General features: G+C 57.7%; 1 protein-coding gene across 10 annotated transcripts in view; it reads left to right on the top strand.

Annotated features, from left to right (window-relative positions):
- The window catches only part of sipa1 (signal-induced proliferation-associated 1), a 73,963-nt gene that overhangs the window by 22,204 nt on the left and 35,570 nt on the right, over positions 1–16,189 (top strand). For 8 of the 10 annotated variants that reach the window (XM_069180587.1, XM_069180578.1, XM_069180579.1 and 5 more), the window contains exons 2-5: positions 163–223; positions 8,536–10,506; positions 13,537–13,661; positions 14,962–15,150. In XM_069180587.1, the coding sequence (XP_069036688.1) occupies positions 9,348–10,506; positions 13,537–13,661; positions 14,962–15,150 (1,473 nt within the window). In that variant the 5' untranslated portion in view covers positions 163–223; positions 8,536–9,347. The other 2 variants (XM_069180582.1, XM_069180581.1) reach the window with 2 other exon arrangements.

The raw sequence follows: 16,189 nt of genomic DNA, 5'->3' as shown, positions 1-16,189 counted from the left end.
GTGGGGGCTGCACAGTGGTGGTGGTGGAGGGGATCCCCATGACCTGTAAAGCGCTTTGAGTGGAGTGTCCAGAAAAAGCGCTATATAAGTATAAGCAATTATTAATTATTATTATTAATGGAGCACTTTTCCTAATTCGCCACGTTCCGTCTGCTCTTCCAGGTCTGCGGGAGGCTCTGCGCCGAGAGACTTTCAGAGGACCGGTTGAACACAGACTGTAGTGGTGAGTATTTGCTGCCCTGCAATGCTGGGGGCCTGCGGGGCCAATTCTGGATCTGGGGTGCTGTCTGGGTGGAGTTTGCATGTTCCCCCTGGGTTCACGGTGGGTTTCCTCCGGGTGCTCCCACAATGCAATCGGTCAGTTGGCGTCTGGGAAAACTAGCCCTGGTGGGAGCGTGTCTTTGTGTGCCCTGTGATGGACTGACATCCCATCCAGGATGTATCTGGGCTCTCAGCACAGCTGTAGTGGAATGAGAGCACTATCATCACGCTCTGCTCCCTGGGCACTGTGCCGGCTGCACATGTGTCAGGAATTCACTTTCACAAATGCCGGAGACGCAGATTAGAAGAGGAACAACAGGATTACGGTCCATCTGGGTTTCCCGTCTGTGAGGAAGCTGTCCCGGATTTTTCCAGACATCGAATAATTTTATCAGATGTCTTTATGAGATGCGACATCCTGGACCACAGGCATGGGGAGCTGTCAGTGAGGGATGCTCGCCTCCTCTAATCACAGGGTACGGGGGCGGCGCTGCCTTGTGACGTGTCAAAGGACGATTGGCTCAAAGGGAAGGTGGGCGGGGCCGAGGTGGTTGGCCCCGCCCCCTCACTTCCTCCTTTTCTCCCCCGTGTGCGGTTGCGGGGTTTATAGCCCCCCCAGCTGACATGTGAAGCACAACCCCAAGTCCTTGTTCCAAATCGGATGGGTGCAAAAAATCCTTTTATTTGGAATTTTCCTGGGATCACTCCAAACATCTCAAAGAGCTTGAGTGGAACCATTCAAGGTCAGATTGGAACTCCAAAGACACAATCCCTTGCCAGCAGCCCTGTCACTCTGCAACTCACAACTGGCAGCCCCACTGGAGACTCAGCAAGTGGGAGCCTGGCCAGTACCTGGAGGGGAGACTCCTGGGAAAGCTGAGGCTGCTGCTGGGAGAGGTGTGAGTGGGGGCCAGCAGGGGGCGCTCACCCTGCGGTCTGTGTGGGTCCTGATGCCCCAGTATAGTGACGGGGGACACTAGACTGTAAACAGGCGCCGTCCTTCGGGTGAGACATCAAACCGAGGTCCTGACTCTCTGGGGTCATTAAAAATCCCAGGGTGTTTCTCGAGAAGAGTAGGGGTGTTACCCCAGTGTCCTGGCCAAATTTCCCCCCTGGCCTTCACTCATCATGGCCTCCTAATAACCCCCCTCTCTGAACTGGCTCCATCACTCTGCTCTCCTCCCCACTGAGAGCTGGGGTGTGGGGAGCGGACTGGCGCCTCATCCAGGTGGGGGGTGGAGGGGATCCCCATTACCTGTAAAGCGCTTTGAGTGGAGGGTCCAGAAAAGCGCGATAGAAGTGAAAGCAGTTATTATTATTATTACACATACAAAACCCCAGTCGCCTACAGCTGTGCGGGTCTGGACACTGAGCCAGGAGCTTGAGGTGCGAGTTAACCAGTCGTGATGAATACTGCATGAGGAGGAGGATGGAAAAAACCTCTCTCGTTGGAACTGCTGAAACATTTAGTACCCATTTGCTGTGATTAAAAGCCCTGGAGAGGCTGAGCCTTCGGGACTCCTATCCAGACATCTCATCCACTTTAAATTCATGAGGGTGAAGTCGTCACCCAGTGCAGCCGGGTCATGAGAACCGCAGACGCCTTGGTGTTGTGAGAGAGGTACTGGCCAGGGCAGGGATAGCAGGTTTGATGAGAAAGGAACATGAAGTAGTAATAATAATAATAATAATAATAATAATAATAATAATAATAAAATAATAATAATAATAATAATAATAATAATAATAATTGCTTACACTTTTATAGCGCTTTTCTGGACCCTCCACTCAAAGCGCTTTACAGGTCATGGGGATCCCCTCCACCCCCCAGCAGTGTGTACCCCCACCTGGATGAGGCGCCAGTCCGCTCCCCACACCCCAGCTCTCAGTGGGGAGGAGAGCAGAGTGATGGAGCCAGTTCAGAGAGGGGGGTTATTAGGAGGCCATGATGGGTAAAGGCCAGGGGGGAAATTTGGCCAGGACACTGGGGTAACACCCCTACTCTTTTCGAGAAACACCCTGGGATTTTTAATGAGCACAGAGAGTCAGGACCTCGGTTTGACGTCTCATCCGAAGGACGGCGCCTGTTTACAGTCTAGTGTCCCCCGTCACTATACTGGGGCATCAGGACCCACACAGACCGCAGGGTGAGCGCCCCCTGCTGGCCCCCACTAACACCTCTTCCAGCAGCAGCCTCAGCTTTCCCAGGAGTCTCCCCTCCAGGTACTGGCCAGGCTCCCACCTGCTGAGTCTCCAGTGGGGCTGAAGGCAGCGAGGAGTAGCTGTGGGCAATTTGTATTAGTACTCAAGAAAAGCAGACACTGGTTGCCGAACTCGGCTCGTTTTGCATCTTTTTTCGCTCTTACCCAAGAGCGCCTGTCGGTGGACGGAGAGCGAACTGCATCACCGCCGCCTTCTCAGCTTCCTTGCTGGCTTGCTCGGGGGGCCAGTCCGGAAAAGCGCCGGAAAGACGGGTCCGTTCTGCGATTCCCGGCGCGCCTGTAGCCGGGCGAGCGGGTCGTGACGTCATCAGAGCGCGCCCGTCGCCGAGGGGGGGAGGGGGAACCGACGCGGCCTGACAATGGCGGGCCGCGCTTGGAAAGCTGGCGGCGCGGAGGACGAGACGCGGGTGAAGCAAGGGATTTTGCGCGGCAGTTCACGGGCGGGTCCCGATACCGGACGCGTCGCCGCTGCGATTTTTTTTTTTTGTCGCGGATTTGACCCCTCGCCACCCCGTGCCCGCGTCTTCCATTCCACTCCGGTGTCGTCCCACAATGCACCCGCACAGCCTGGCGGTTAAAAGGGAGGGAAAAAAAAAGGCGGGAGGGAGACGGATGGGGGGAGGCTTCACTTGTTAATTAATTAATTGCTTACACTTATATAGCGCTTTTCTGGACACTCCACTCAAAGCGCTTTACAGGTAATGGGGATCCCCTCCACCACTACCAGTGTGCAGCCCCACCTGGATGATGCAACGGCAGCCATAGTGCGCCAGAACGCTCCCCACACCCCAGCTCTCAGTGGGGAGGAGAGCAGAGTGATGGAGCCAGTTCAGAGAGGGGGGTTATTAGGAGGCCATGATGGGTAAAGGCCAGGGGGGAAATTTGGCCAGGACACCGGGGTAACACCCCTACTCTTCTCGAGAAACACCCTGGGATTTTTAATGACCACAGAGAGTCAGGACCTCGGTTTGACGTCTCATCCGAAGGACGGCGCCTGTTTACAGTATAGTGTCCCCCGTCACTATACTGGGGCATCAGGACCCACACAGACCGCAGGGTGAGCGCCCCCTGCTGGCCCCACTAACACCTCTTCCAGCAGCAGCCTCAGCTTTCCCAGGAGTCTCCCCCTCCAGGTACTGACCAGGCTCACACCTGCTGAGTCTTCAGTGGGGCTGCCAGTTGTGAGCTGCAGGGTGATATGGCTGCTGGCTGGCTTGTGAAGGGGAAAACGAAAGAAACCTTGCAAAAAAATTGCAAAACCAGCTTTGAGGAAGGGAGAACAGTATTTCGCAAAGGTCTTTTGCTAGGAAACCTCAAACCCACAAGCCCCCCCCCACCCCCCACGTCTGCGTCAACACAAGTGTCCTGCTCTCGCGCGGCGCGTCTCTCGCTGGCAACACCTGCCTGCTGCTGCGCGGCGCGGCGCAGCGCACTGCGGGCAGGAAACAGCTGCTCTCGCGCGCCCGGAGCCCAGAGCCCAGAGCCGGCTCGCCCTGGGGCCGTGACAGAGGGCGACCTTTTTCGCAGAGGCAAAAGTTTCCGATCTGCGGTGACGCTGACGTCAAACCCTCCCCCCCGCCACCACCACCACCACCTCAGTGCCCTTCAGACAGGAGTAGAAACGAGAGCTGAAGAAAGAGAAACACAAGAAGGTAGATGGGCCAGAGGGGACGTGACGGAGAGAGAGAGAGCGATTTTTGTTTCGTTTCCCCGTGTCTTAAATACATTCCGCTCGTCCCCCTGTCCGGGCCCCTGTAACTCGGCTCGGGGCCCGATCTCTCCGCGGGTAAGGTTATCTCCTCCCTTCCCTCGCTCTTTCGCAGGCTCCTGTCGTTATCGCCGGGCATCTCAGCCCTGAGGCGTCGTGTCGTTGTGTCGGCGTGCCGGGCAGCGTGGGTAAGCACCGTCTCCGAGCCGCGCCGGTGGGGGGGGGGCGAAGAAACCCGGCTTCTTGGGGCAGCAGAGGAATGGAGAAGCATCGCATTCCCACACCCACGCCTTTCCGTTTTTCGCTCGGCGGTCCACTTGGGTGCGTTTATGCCGACGGTGGGGGACAGCTGATGCCGGGCCCCGAGGTCGAGCGACCCGGGACGCATTTTTCCCAGCTTCAGCGACCCCCCTCTGCGGTGGGGTGGGGGAGCTCCCGTTAAGACGCTAACGGCGGTGTTGTCGTCCTCGGCGACGTCTGGAACCCCTGGGGTTCGGGCAAGAGAGAGAGAGAGCTCAATCAATCTTTATTGACGGGAAAAAAAAACAGAGTATGAATCTTGATTCCTAGAACCCCACCTTAAGAATGAGGAAGATAGAATCGATGATTGGAATATCGATCTTTCATTATTCACTAACGTGCACGGGACGTCTCCGAAACGCCAACGCTTTTCAAAAGTTCAGAGGTCGTTATGAGCTTTCTAAAACATCAACGACATCCTGCTCTTCACCAAATCTTCAAACATCCTCACCAAGTCGGGTTCGGGCAAGCGAGGGGGAGGGGAAACGTGGTTTCCTCGTCGGTTTGGGGGAGGGGGGGTGAAACAGAGACGAAAAGGGGTGGGGCGCACCCCCTCACTTCCGAAAAAGATGGGGGGTCTGCAGCAGCCCCAGCTGGTGACGCAACCCAGCCATTGACGCTTCCTTTTTCCCATCATGCCCTGCGCCGGGCTCTTCCTCTAACCCCGGAATGTGCCTCAGGTGTCCCCCGTACCCCGTGAGTCTCGTTCGGCTCGTACAGTGTACCTGACGACACTTCCACTTGATCTCTGTAGGACCCGCGAGCTCGGGGGCGCCGATGTTCTAGGGGCTGCTGGGGAGGCTGTCTGCCGTTCTAGTAACGGAGGTTTCGAGGCGCCCTGAAAAGCCATGCGAAGGCGGGTTTTAAAAATAGAGAGAAAAGCGATCAGGCGCAGCACCAGACGGGGTTAGAGAGTGGGCGGGCTCTGAGCTTCGGTGCGTCATTTTGGAACCTCGGCAGACAGGCATCTGCGGTAGGAAAATCCAGCTGCTGGCTGACATGATCTCGGTGCGAGGGTCTGTTTTATTGACCACGTTAGCTTCCCTAGCCTCTGCCGCTCTTGTTGTGAAGGTTTTAAAATAAATGTACTATTCCCACTTGCAAAACATGCCGCGTCCTATATATCCTTTTTGATAAAGGTCCAACTCCGGTTCTGGGGACATGAGACACAAACGAGAGGAGGCCCCTCGACCCGTCTCGCCCGTCCGGTAGTTTGTTGGACGAGGTCGCGGGTCGCTGGACCACTGTCGACAGGTATTCCTGCTTGTTGGACGAGGTGTGCGGTCTCGGGTCACTGGACCACTGTGGACGGCTGTTTTTGTTCGCTAGACAAGGTCTGAAGAAGCGGGTCACTGTGGACAGCTGTTTCTGCTGGCTGGGTATGGTGTGAGGGAGCAGGTCACTGTGGGCACTGTGGACAGCTGTTTCTGCTTGTAGGATAAGGTTTGAAGTAGCAGGGCACTGTGGGCACTGTGGACAGCTGTTTCTGCTTGTTGGACGAGGCTTGAGGTAATGGGTCACTGTGGACAGCCATTCCTAGGCTTAAGATAGACTGTTGTGGATAGTTGTACCAGTAGCAGGGCACTGTGGGCACTGTGGACAGCTGTCTCTGCTTGTTGGACAAGGCTTGAGGTAGCAGGTCACTGTGGGCACTGTGGACAGCTGTCCCTGCTGGCTGGACAAGGCTTGAGGTGGCAGGTCACTGGACTGTTGTGGATAGTTGTACCTGTAGCATTTCACTGTGGGCACTGTGGACATCTGTCCCCGCTGGCTGGACAAGGCTTGAGGTAGCAGATCACTGGACTGTTGTGGACAGCTGTACCTGTAGCAGTTCACTGTGGGCACTGTGGATAGCTGTCTCTGCTGGCTGGACCAGGCTTGAGGTAGCAGGTTACTGTGGGCACTGTGGACAGCTGTCTCTGCTTGTTGGACAAGGCTCGAGGTAGCAGGTCACTATGGACACTGTGGACAGCTGTTTCTGCTTGCTGAACGAGGTGTGAGGTAGCAGGTCACTATGGACACTGTGGACAGCTGTTTCTGCTGGCTGGACGAGGTTTGAGGTAGCAGATCACTGTGGGCACTGTGGACAGCTGTTTCTGCTGGCTGGACGAGGTTTGAGGTAGCAGATCACTGTGGGCACTGTGGACAGCTGTTTCTGCTGGCTGGACGAGGTTTGAGGTAGCAGATCACTGTGGGCACTGTGGACAGCTGACTCTGCTCTCTGCTTGTTGGACAAGGCTTGAGGTAGCTGGTCACTGGGGGCACTGTGGACAGCCGTTCTTGCTGGCTGGACAAGGCTTGAGGTAGCAGGTCACTGTGGGCACTGTGGACAGCTGACTCTGCTCTCTGCTTGTTGGACAAGGCTTGAGGTAGCAGGTCACTGAACTATTGTGGATAGCTGTACCAGTAGCAAACCCGAGGAAAGCCATATTTAGAGAGGCTGCATTCTAGTGGGGGGGGGCAGTACCGGACAGAGACAGGGCTCCTGTGGGGCTGGCAGGGCTGTGTTTTCCAAGCGTTTCAACACAGGAAAAGTCCCCCAACCCACCATTGTCATTGTCTGCAAGGGTGGAGACGGCTATTTCTGGAGCAGGGAAACAGCTGGGCTGGGCACATCTGGCACAGGGACATACAGAGAGGATGGCGTTGGCTGTATAGGGACACAGGGCACGTGGGAATACAGTAAGAGATTTGAGAGCTTTTAATTCCTTATTACATCAAGTCCTGAAACACTAGCCCAGAGGCAGCAGAAACTTTCCAGAGAGCATCCATTAGGATTCATGTACCACAGACTCATTGCCTGGAGCGCTGGGCCTGGGACCCACAGAGGTCTCTTCCCTGCCTTGGGAGTTTTCCTTTTCCTGTCCTCCGTGCCCACACAGTCAGTTGTCAGTATATCCGTTTCAGACGCAACCCTGTTCAGGTCAGGTTTCTACAGCTGGGTGTCGAGGAGTGATCACTGCATGTGCATTAGAGCCCGTACAAAGATGTGCGCATAGGGCCCGGTGTTTTTTTTTTCTTTTCTCCGATGACATCTGTCATCCCAGTTACATTCGGGTATTCTGAAATGTCACACGCAGCAGACGTCTGTCTCCCTGCAAAGAGCAAACTGAGATTGAATCCCCAGAGCAGATGCTACACAGATCAAATTCAAATACAGTTGTTTTCCCAGTCAGGTCTCCAAGAGAACCTTATGTTTGGTGTAAAAACTTCCAGTACCAGTGGTGAGGATCCCTGAATTGGGCCCAGCTGAACGATTCCAGAATTTGGCCCAGCTCAACGATACCAGAATTAATAATAATAATAATAATAATTGCTTACACTAATATAGCGCTTTTCTGGACACTCCACTCAAAGCGCTTTACAAGTAATGGGGACTCCCCTCCACCCCCAGCAGTGTGTACCCCCACCTGGATGATGCGACGGCAGCCATAGTGCACATAGTGCACACATCAGCTCTCAGTGGGGAGGAGAGCAGAGTGATGGAGCCAATTCATAGATGGGGATTATTAGGAGGCCATGATTGGTAAGGGCCAATGGGAAATTTGGGCAGGACACTGGGGTAACACCCCTACTCTTCTCGAGAAACGCCCTGGGATTTTTAATGACCACAGAGAGTCAGGACCTCGGTTTTATGTCTCATCCGAAGGACGGCGCCTGTTTACAGTCCAGTGTCCCCCGTCACTATACTGGGGCATTAGGACCCACATGGACCACAGGGTGAGCGCCCCCTGCTGGCCCCACTAGCACCTCTTCCAGCAGCAACCTTAGTTTTTCCCAGGAGGACTCCTGGGAATTACATCCTGGACAACACTTCAACACCAGAACCTAGCAGATTTTTCCTCATGGGCAGCTGTGAAAAATGGTTGTGATTCACAAACTTGTGACCTAAGCTTATCACTTTGTCTAAACCGGATGGGGAGTACACTAGATTTAGGGTCTAGGATTTTGTAGGTACCTTCTGGGACGATGAGGGATGAGGGACTTGATCCAGGGACAGTGCAGGGATTCTCTGACTCCTGTCTAACATTCCTTTCTCCACAGGTGTCCCCCCAAAAAGCAAAGCCCCGAATTCTGCAGGAAAAAACAAACCGGAGGTCCGCTCGGCACTTCGTGGATGAAGGCAGCCCAGTGGAGAACCTAGATCCGTAGGGGCCTGCAAATCTTTGGGATCAGGCTCCGGAGAAGAGGAGAGTCCCTCTCCGAAGAGTCCGAAGAGCTCCCGGCTGGTCGGAAGTCGTTCTTGGTCAAGAGGTGGCCAGAAGTCGTGTCCAGATCCGATCCGTCCAGATCCGTCCGCAGATCCGGCGTGGGAATACCCAGGCGCTCGTTTTTCCCCCGAACTGAAAAACGAGGGCTCCCCCAGGTTTTTCTGGGCCAGGATCGTCTCGGGAGGGCTGCCGCAGTTCTACAGTCCTACCGCGGTTCAGACCACCCGCCACCGCCCCCGAGGTTTGGTTTTCCAAGACGAGCTCGTTTCGGAAGGTCAACCCCCCCTACTGTGCACTCGTTAGCGGGGGACAACCTGCCCAGGAGACGTAGGTCCTCCCCGATACCCGTCGATGCGCCAGACCTTTCCCCTTCTGTCAGAACACCCCCGATTCCCGCCACAGTCTTTCTCGCGCTCTCGGGGTGGCCCAGGGTGATGGCTCCCTAGGAGGCTCGCCGACGGCCCCCCATGCTTGGACGGGAGGGATCCCCCAGGCCCTGCGTCCCGCTTGCGATCTTGCCCGGGTCGTATCCCGTTCCGCGCAGCTGAGGCCCGGATCTCCCGCGGGCACCGAGGACCCAGGGAGGGAATCGTGGCCGGCAGGAGGGAGGAGGAGGAGGCGGCGGGGGGCGGCGGCTGAGACGCCATGCAGTCCGACGACCTCTTCATCCGCAAGTTCCGTCGGCAGAGCCCCCGGCCCCCGCTGGCGGCCGTCAGCTTCGAGCCCAAGCGGGACCCGGGGGTCCGGGCGCGGGTGGTGGTGGCCGAGTGGCCCCCCCGCAAGGAGGACGGGGCCCCCGAGGGCCCGGCGGCGGGCCTGAGCGGCCTGCGCTCCTCCGGCCGCGGCCACGTCCACGTCATGCAGCGGAGCAACAGCGACGTCACCCTGGGCGACCTGGAGGCTTCTGGGAAGGCCGGCGGCCTGGGGCCCCACGCCGGCGGCGGGGAGAATCCCCCGGGGGGCCCGGCGGCCCAGGGCGACCCCGGGGCGGTGCTGCACAGGGAGTACGGCAGCCTCTCGTCCCTGGAGAAGCAGAGCCGCCCGCGGGCGACCAGCGCCGAGGAGCAGGGCGTCCTCAGCCCCTCCGCCCTGCGTTTCAGGGACCCCCTGGTCCTGCTGGGGCTGCAGGCGCCTCCCCCCGCCGCCGCCGCCGCCCCCTCCGAGACTGACGGCTTCTTCCGCGCCCTCTCCGCCCCCGGCGGCGAACCCCCCAAACCGCCACCCAGGGCCGCCAAGCCCGAGCCGCCGAACAAGAGGGCCAAATCCCAGCCCTCGTCCCCCGTGCCCCCCCAGGCGCCGCTCCCCGGCGACGGCGGCAGCGGCGGCGGCCAGCCCGGCGGGGGGTGGGTGCGCAACTTCGCCCACTACGACGTGCAGAGCATCCTCTTCGACCTGACCGAGGCGGCCTCGAACCGCGACAGCATCGGCCGCAAGAAGAACATCACCTCCGGCGCCTCGGCCGCCTCCCAGCAGCGCGGCCCCGCCCCGCCCGCGCCCCCCTCCCCGCTGCCGGGCGCAGCCGGCGAGGACCCCGAGTCCCTGCGCGAGACCCTGGTGCTGGACGAGGGCGACGGCAACGACAACGACCTGCTCCTCAGCTGCCCACACTTCCGCAACGAGATTGGGGGCGAGGAGCGGGCCGGGCTGGGGCGGGCCAGGGGGCCCGGGCGGTGCCCCGACGACGCCGTCTCGGTGCTGGAGGAGCCCCGGGAAAGCCACGTGCGGCAGCAGGGCAAGAGCATGTACTTCGTCGAGCACGCCGACCTCGGGGCGCACTACTACCGCAAGTACTTCTACATGAAAGGTGAGCCCGGCGCCTCGTCTCTGGGAGGGTTCCTGAGAGCTCTTCCCCTGAAGAGCTCCCTTAGTCTTCCCCTGAAGAGCTCCCTCAGTCTTCCCCTGAAGTGTTCCCTGAGTCTTCCCCTGAAGAGTTCCCTCAGTCTTCCCCTGAAGAGCTCCCTGGGTCTTCCCCTGAAGAGCTCCCTGGGTCTTCCCCTGAAGAGCTCCCTCAGTCTTCCCCTGAAGTGTTCCCTCAGTCTTCCCCTGAAGTGTTCCCTGAGTCTTCCCCTGAAGAGTTCCCTCAGTCTTCCCCTGAAGAGCTCCCTGAGTCTTCCCCTGAAGAGTTCCCTCAGTCTTCCCCTGAAGAGCTCCCTGGGTCTTCCCCTGAAGAGTTCCCTCAATCTTCCCCTGAAGAGCTCCCTGAGTCTTCCCCTGAAGAGTTCCCTCAGTCTTCCCCTGAAGAGCTCCCTGGGTCTTCCCCTGAAGAGCTCCCTCAGTCTTCCCCTGAAGAGCTCCCTCAGTCTTCCCCTGAAGGGCTCCCTGAGTCTTCCCCTGAAGAGCTCCCTCAGTCTTCCCCTGAAGAGCTCCCTCGGTCTTCCCCTGAAGAGCTCCCTCGGTCTTCCCCCGAAGAGTTCCCTGAGTCTTCCCCTGAAGAGCTCCCTCAGTCTTCCCCTGAAGAGCTCCCTCAGTCTTCCCCTGAAGAGCTCCCTCAATCTTCCCCTGAAGAGTTCCCTGAGTCTTCCCCTGAAGAGTTCCCTGAGTCTTCCCCTGAAGAGCTCCCTGAGTCTTCCCCTGAAGAGCTCCCTCAGTCTTCCCCTGAAGAGCTCCCTCGGTCTTCCCCTGAAGAGCTCCCTCGGTCTTCCCCCGAAGAGTTCCCTGAGTCTTCCCCTGAAGAGCTCCCTCAGTCTTCCCCTGAAGAGCTCCCTCAGTCTTCCCCTGAAGAGCTCCCTCAATCTTCCCCTGAAGAGTTCCCTGAGTCTTCCCCTGAAGAGTTCCCTGAGTCTTCCCCTGAAGAGTTCCCTCAGTCTTCCCCTGAAGAGTTCCCTCAGTCTTCCCCTGAAGAGCTCCCTCAGTCTTCCCCTTAAGAGTTCCCTCAGTCTTCCCCTGAAGAGCTCCCTCAGTCTTCCCCTGAAGTGTTCCCTCAGTCTTCCCCTGAAGAGCTCCCTCAGTCTTCCCCTGAAGTGTTCCCTCAGTCTTCCCCTGAAGAGCTCCCTCAGTCTTCCCCTGAAGAGTTCCCTGGGTCTTCCCCTGAAGAGCTCCCTCAGTCTTCCCCTGAAGAGCTCCCTGGGTCTTCCCCTGAAGAGCTCCCTCAGTCTTCCCCTGAAGAGCTCCCTCAGTCTTCCCCTGAAGGGCTCCCTGAGTCTTCCCCTGAAGAGCTCCCTCGGTCTTCCCCTGAAGAGCTCCCTCGGTCTTCCCCTGAAGAGCTCCCTCAGTCTTCCCCTGAAGAGTTCCCTGGGTCTTCCCCTGAAGAGCTCCCTGAGTCTTCCCCTGAAGTGTTCCCTCAGTCTTCCACTGAAGAGTTCCCTGAGTCTTCCCCTGAAGAGCTCCCTCAGTCTTCCCCGAAGAGTTCCCTGAGTCTTCCCCTGAAGAGCTCCCTCAGTCTTCCCCTGAAGAGCTCCCTCAGTCTTCCCCTGAAGAGCTCCCTCAGTCTTCCCCTGAAGAGCTCCCTCAATCTTCCCCTGAAGAGCTCCCTGAGTCTTCCCCTGAAGAGCTCCCTGAGTCTTCCCCTGAAGAGCTCCCTCAGTCTTCCCCTTAAGAGCTCCCTGAGTCTTCCCCTGAAGAGCTCCCTCAGTCTTCCCCTGAAGAGTTCCCTCAGTCTTCCCCTGAAGAGCTCCCTCAGTCTTCCCCTGAAGTGTTCCCTCAGTCTTCCCCTGAAGAGCTCCCTCAGTCTTCCCCTGAAGAGTTCCCTGAGTCTTCCCCTGAAGAGCTCCCTCAGTCTTCCCCTGAAGAGCTCCCTGAGTCTTCCCCTGAAGATTTTCCTGAGTCTTCCCCTGAAGAGTTCCCTCAGTCTTCCCCTGAAGTGCTCCCTCAGTCTTCCCCTGAAGAGCTCCCTGAGTCTTCCCCTGAAGAGCTCCCTCAGTCTTCCCCTGAAGAGCTCCCTCAGTCTTCCCCTGAAGAGTTCCCTGAGTTCTCCCCTGAAGAGCTCCCTCAGTCTTCCCCTGAAGAGTTCCTTCAGTCTTCCCCTGAAGAGCTCCCTGAGTCTTCCCCTGAAGAGCTCCCTCAGTCTTCCCCTGAAGAGCTCCCTCAGTCTTCCCCTGAAGAGTTCCCTGAGTCTTCCCCTGAAGAGCTCCCTCAGTCTTCCCCTGAAGAGCTCCCTTAGTCTTCCCCTGAAGAGCTCCCTCAGTCTTCCCCTGAAGAGTTCCCTCAGTCTTCCCCTGAAGTGTTCCCTCAGTCTTCCCCTGAAGAGCTCCCTGAGTCTTCCCCTGAAGAGTTCCCTTAGTCTTCCCCTGAAGAGTTCCCTGGGTCTTCCCCTGAAGTGTTCCCTCAGTCTTCCCCTGAAGTGTTCCCTCACTCTTCCACTGAAGAGCTCCCTCAGTCTTCCCCTGAAGAGTTCCCTCAGTCTTCCCCTGAAGAGCTCCCTCAGTCTTCCCCTGAAGAGTTCCCTCAGTCTTCCCCTGAAGAGTTCCCTGGGTCTTCCCCTGAAGAGCTCCCTGAGTCTTCCCCTGAAGAGCTCCCTCAGTCTTCCCCTGAAGAGTTCCCTCAGTCTTCCCCTGAAGAGCTCCCTGAGTCTTCCCCTGAAGAGCTCCCTCAGTCTTCCCCTGAAGAGCTCCCTCAGTCTTCACACACACTCACACCAGGGCCAGCTTTCTCAGAAGCCAGTTAACCCACCAGCGTGTCTTTGGGTTGTGGGAGGAAACTGGAGCACCTGGAGGAAATGGGGAGAACATGCAAACTCCACCCAGACAGGCCCCCCCCCAGGAATTGAACCCAGGGCCCCAGCGCTGCGAGGCAGCAATGCCACCCTGCTACCCTGATGTAGACCCCCCCCCAGGAGGAAAGGATAGCAGTGTGATTGCAGGCAGGCCGGGTGACCCTACTGTGGGGTTCTTCCCAGATCACCAGAACTTCTTCGGGACGGACGAGCGCCTGGGGCCGGTGGCCATCAGCTTCCGGAGGGAGGAGAAAGAGGGTTCCAGTGGAGCGCAGTACAACTACAGGATCATCTTCCGCACCACAGAGGTAAACATCCCCCACTCCCCATCCCTATTCTACGTGGTGGGGGCTCTGGGATTAGAGCATTGGATTCTTAACAGGCGGGACAAGCTCATCAGGAGAGGCAGCTCTGTCACAGGGTCTGGCCTGGACCCCCTGGAGGTAGAGAGGAGAATGGTGTCCAAACTAGAGGTCCATCAATGGACAACGTCTCCCAGCCCCTCTGTGACCTGCTTGTGGAAATGAAGAGCAGGTTCAGCAATAGGCTGATCCATCCCCAGGGCGACAGGGGGCGCTACAGGGGGTCATTCTGGCCCTCTGCCACAAGACTGTACAACGCCTCCACCTTGCGTCTGGGCAGAGGCAACACTGCCAGGGACCTGTGTCTGGACTGAGCAGCAAACTGATACATCTGCTCTTTTTCTTTCCTGTTCACAACTGTTTTTTGTGCAGTAGATGCCAGGGACCAGAGCAATCCATTTATATTTATAATCAGATTGTGCAATCCGACTTTTTTGTGGACTGTTCTGTTCTGGTTTGTTCCTTGTGTGTTCCGGACTGGGAGTACCTTCTCGCTGTACTGATTGTATCGGCTGTGTTGTGTTAGTATTATTGTATCATTCGTGACACTGTGGCTGTGTTGTCTGTGTCAAGCTGCTGTTGCACTGCAATTTAATAATAATAATAATAATAATAATTGCTTACACTTATATAGCGCTTTTCTGGACACTCCACTCAAAGCGCTTTACAGGTAATGGGGGTCCCCTCCACCCCCAGCAGTGTGTACCCCCACCTGGATGAGGCGCCAGTCCGCTCCCCACACCCCAGCTCTCAGTGGGGAGGAGAGCAGAGTGATGGAGCCAGTTCAGAGAGGGGGGTTATTAGGAGGCCATGATGGGTAAAGGCCAGGGGGGAAATTTGGCCAGGACACTGGGGTAACACCCCTACTCTTCTTGAGAAACGCCCTGGGGTTTTTAATGACCACAGAGAGTCAGGACCTCGGTTTGACGTCTCATCCGAAGGACGGCGCCTGTTTACAGTCTAGTGTCCCCCGTCACTATACTGGGGCATCAGGACCCACACAGACCGCAGGGTGAGCGCCCCCTGCTGGCCCCACTAACACCTCTTCCAGCAGCAGCCTCAGCTTTCCCAGGAGTCTCCCCTCCAGGTACTGACCAGGCTCCCACCTGCTGAGCTCCAGTGGGGCTGCCAGTTGTGAGTTGTAGGGTGATATGGCTGCTGGTTTCCCTCAGGCGATCAAGAAAGTATCTACCTTACCCTCTCTCTCTCACGCGTGCTGTCTCTGTCTCTGCCTTCTGCCTCTCAGCTCAAGACTCTGCGGGGCTCCATCCTGGAGGAGTCAGTGCTGTCAGCGGCCCGCCACACGACCCCGCGGGGCCTGTCCCCCAAGAAGCTGCTGGAGTTCATCATCCCCGAGCTCAACCTGCACTCCATCCGGCTGGCCTCCACCTCGCCCAAGGTCCGGGAGACCCTGCTGAAGCTGGACGAGCAGGGGGTACGTGCGGGTCCCGCCGTCTCATAGTCTCGCCATCTCGCAGACTCTCGGTCTCGCAGTCTCACCGTCTCGCAGACTCACAGTCTCACAGACTCGCAGACTCGCAGTCTCACAGTCTCGCAGACTCACAGTCTCACCGTTTCGCAGACTCGCAGACTCACAGTCTCACAGTCTCACCGTCTCGCAGACTCACAGTCTCACAGACTCACAGACTCACAGTATCCCAGTCTCCCAGTCTCGCAGTCTCGCAGTCTCGCAGTCTCCCAGTCTCCCAGTCTCCCAGTCTCGCAGTCTCACCATTTCACAGACTCAGTCTCCCAGTCTCCCAGTCTCGCAGTCTCACCGTCTCGCAGACTCCCAGTCTCACAGACTCACAGACTCACAGTCTCACAGACTCACAGTCTCGCAGTCTCGCAGACTCGCAGACTCGCAGTCTCGCAGACTCGCAGACTCGCAGACTCGCAGTCTCGCAGTCTCACAGTCTCACAGACTCACAGTCTCACAGTCTCGCAGACTCACAGTCTCGCAGTCTCGCAGACTCGCAGTCTCGCAGTCTCGCAGTCTCGCAGACTCGCAGACTCGCAGTCTCGCAGACTCGCAGTCTCGCAGTCTCGCAGACTCGCAGTCTCGCAGTCTCGCAGTCTCGCAGACTCGCAGACTCGCAGTCTCGCAGTCTCGCAGTCTCGCAGTCTCGCAGACTCGCAGACTCGCAGTCTCGCAGTCTCGCAGTCTCGCAGACTCGCAGACTCGCAGTCTCGCAGACTCGCAGTCTCGCAGACTCGCAGTCTCGCAGTCTCGCAGACTCGCAGACTCGCAGACTCGCAGACTCGCAGTCTCGCAGACTCGCAGTCTCGCAGTCTCGCAGACTCACAGACTTGCAGTCTCGCAGTCTCGCAGACTCAATCTCACAATCTCACAATCTCACAGACTCGCGGTCTCACGGTCTCGCGGCCTCGCAGTCACAGGCTTCAGACTGCGCTCAGGTGACGTGATGTCTGGGCTCCAGGCTGCGCTCAGGTGACGTGACGTCTGGGCTGCA

Source organism: Lepisosteus oculatus, chromosome 18 (genome assembly GCF_040954835.1).
Source record: "Lepisosteus oculatus isolate fLepOcu1 chromosome 18, fLepOcu1.hap2, whole genome shotgun sequence".
In the NCBI taxonomy this organism is placed as follows: Eukaryota; Metazoa; Chordata; class Actinopteri; order Semionotiformes; family Lepisosteidae; genus Lepisosteus; species Lepisosteus oculatus.
Note: the sequence above shows the minus strand (reverse complement) of the source record. Positions and strands in the feature narration are given on the sequence as shown.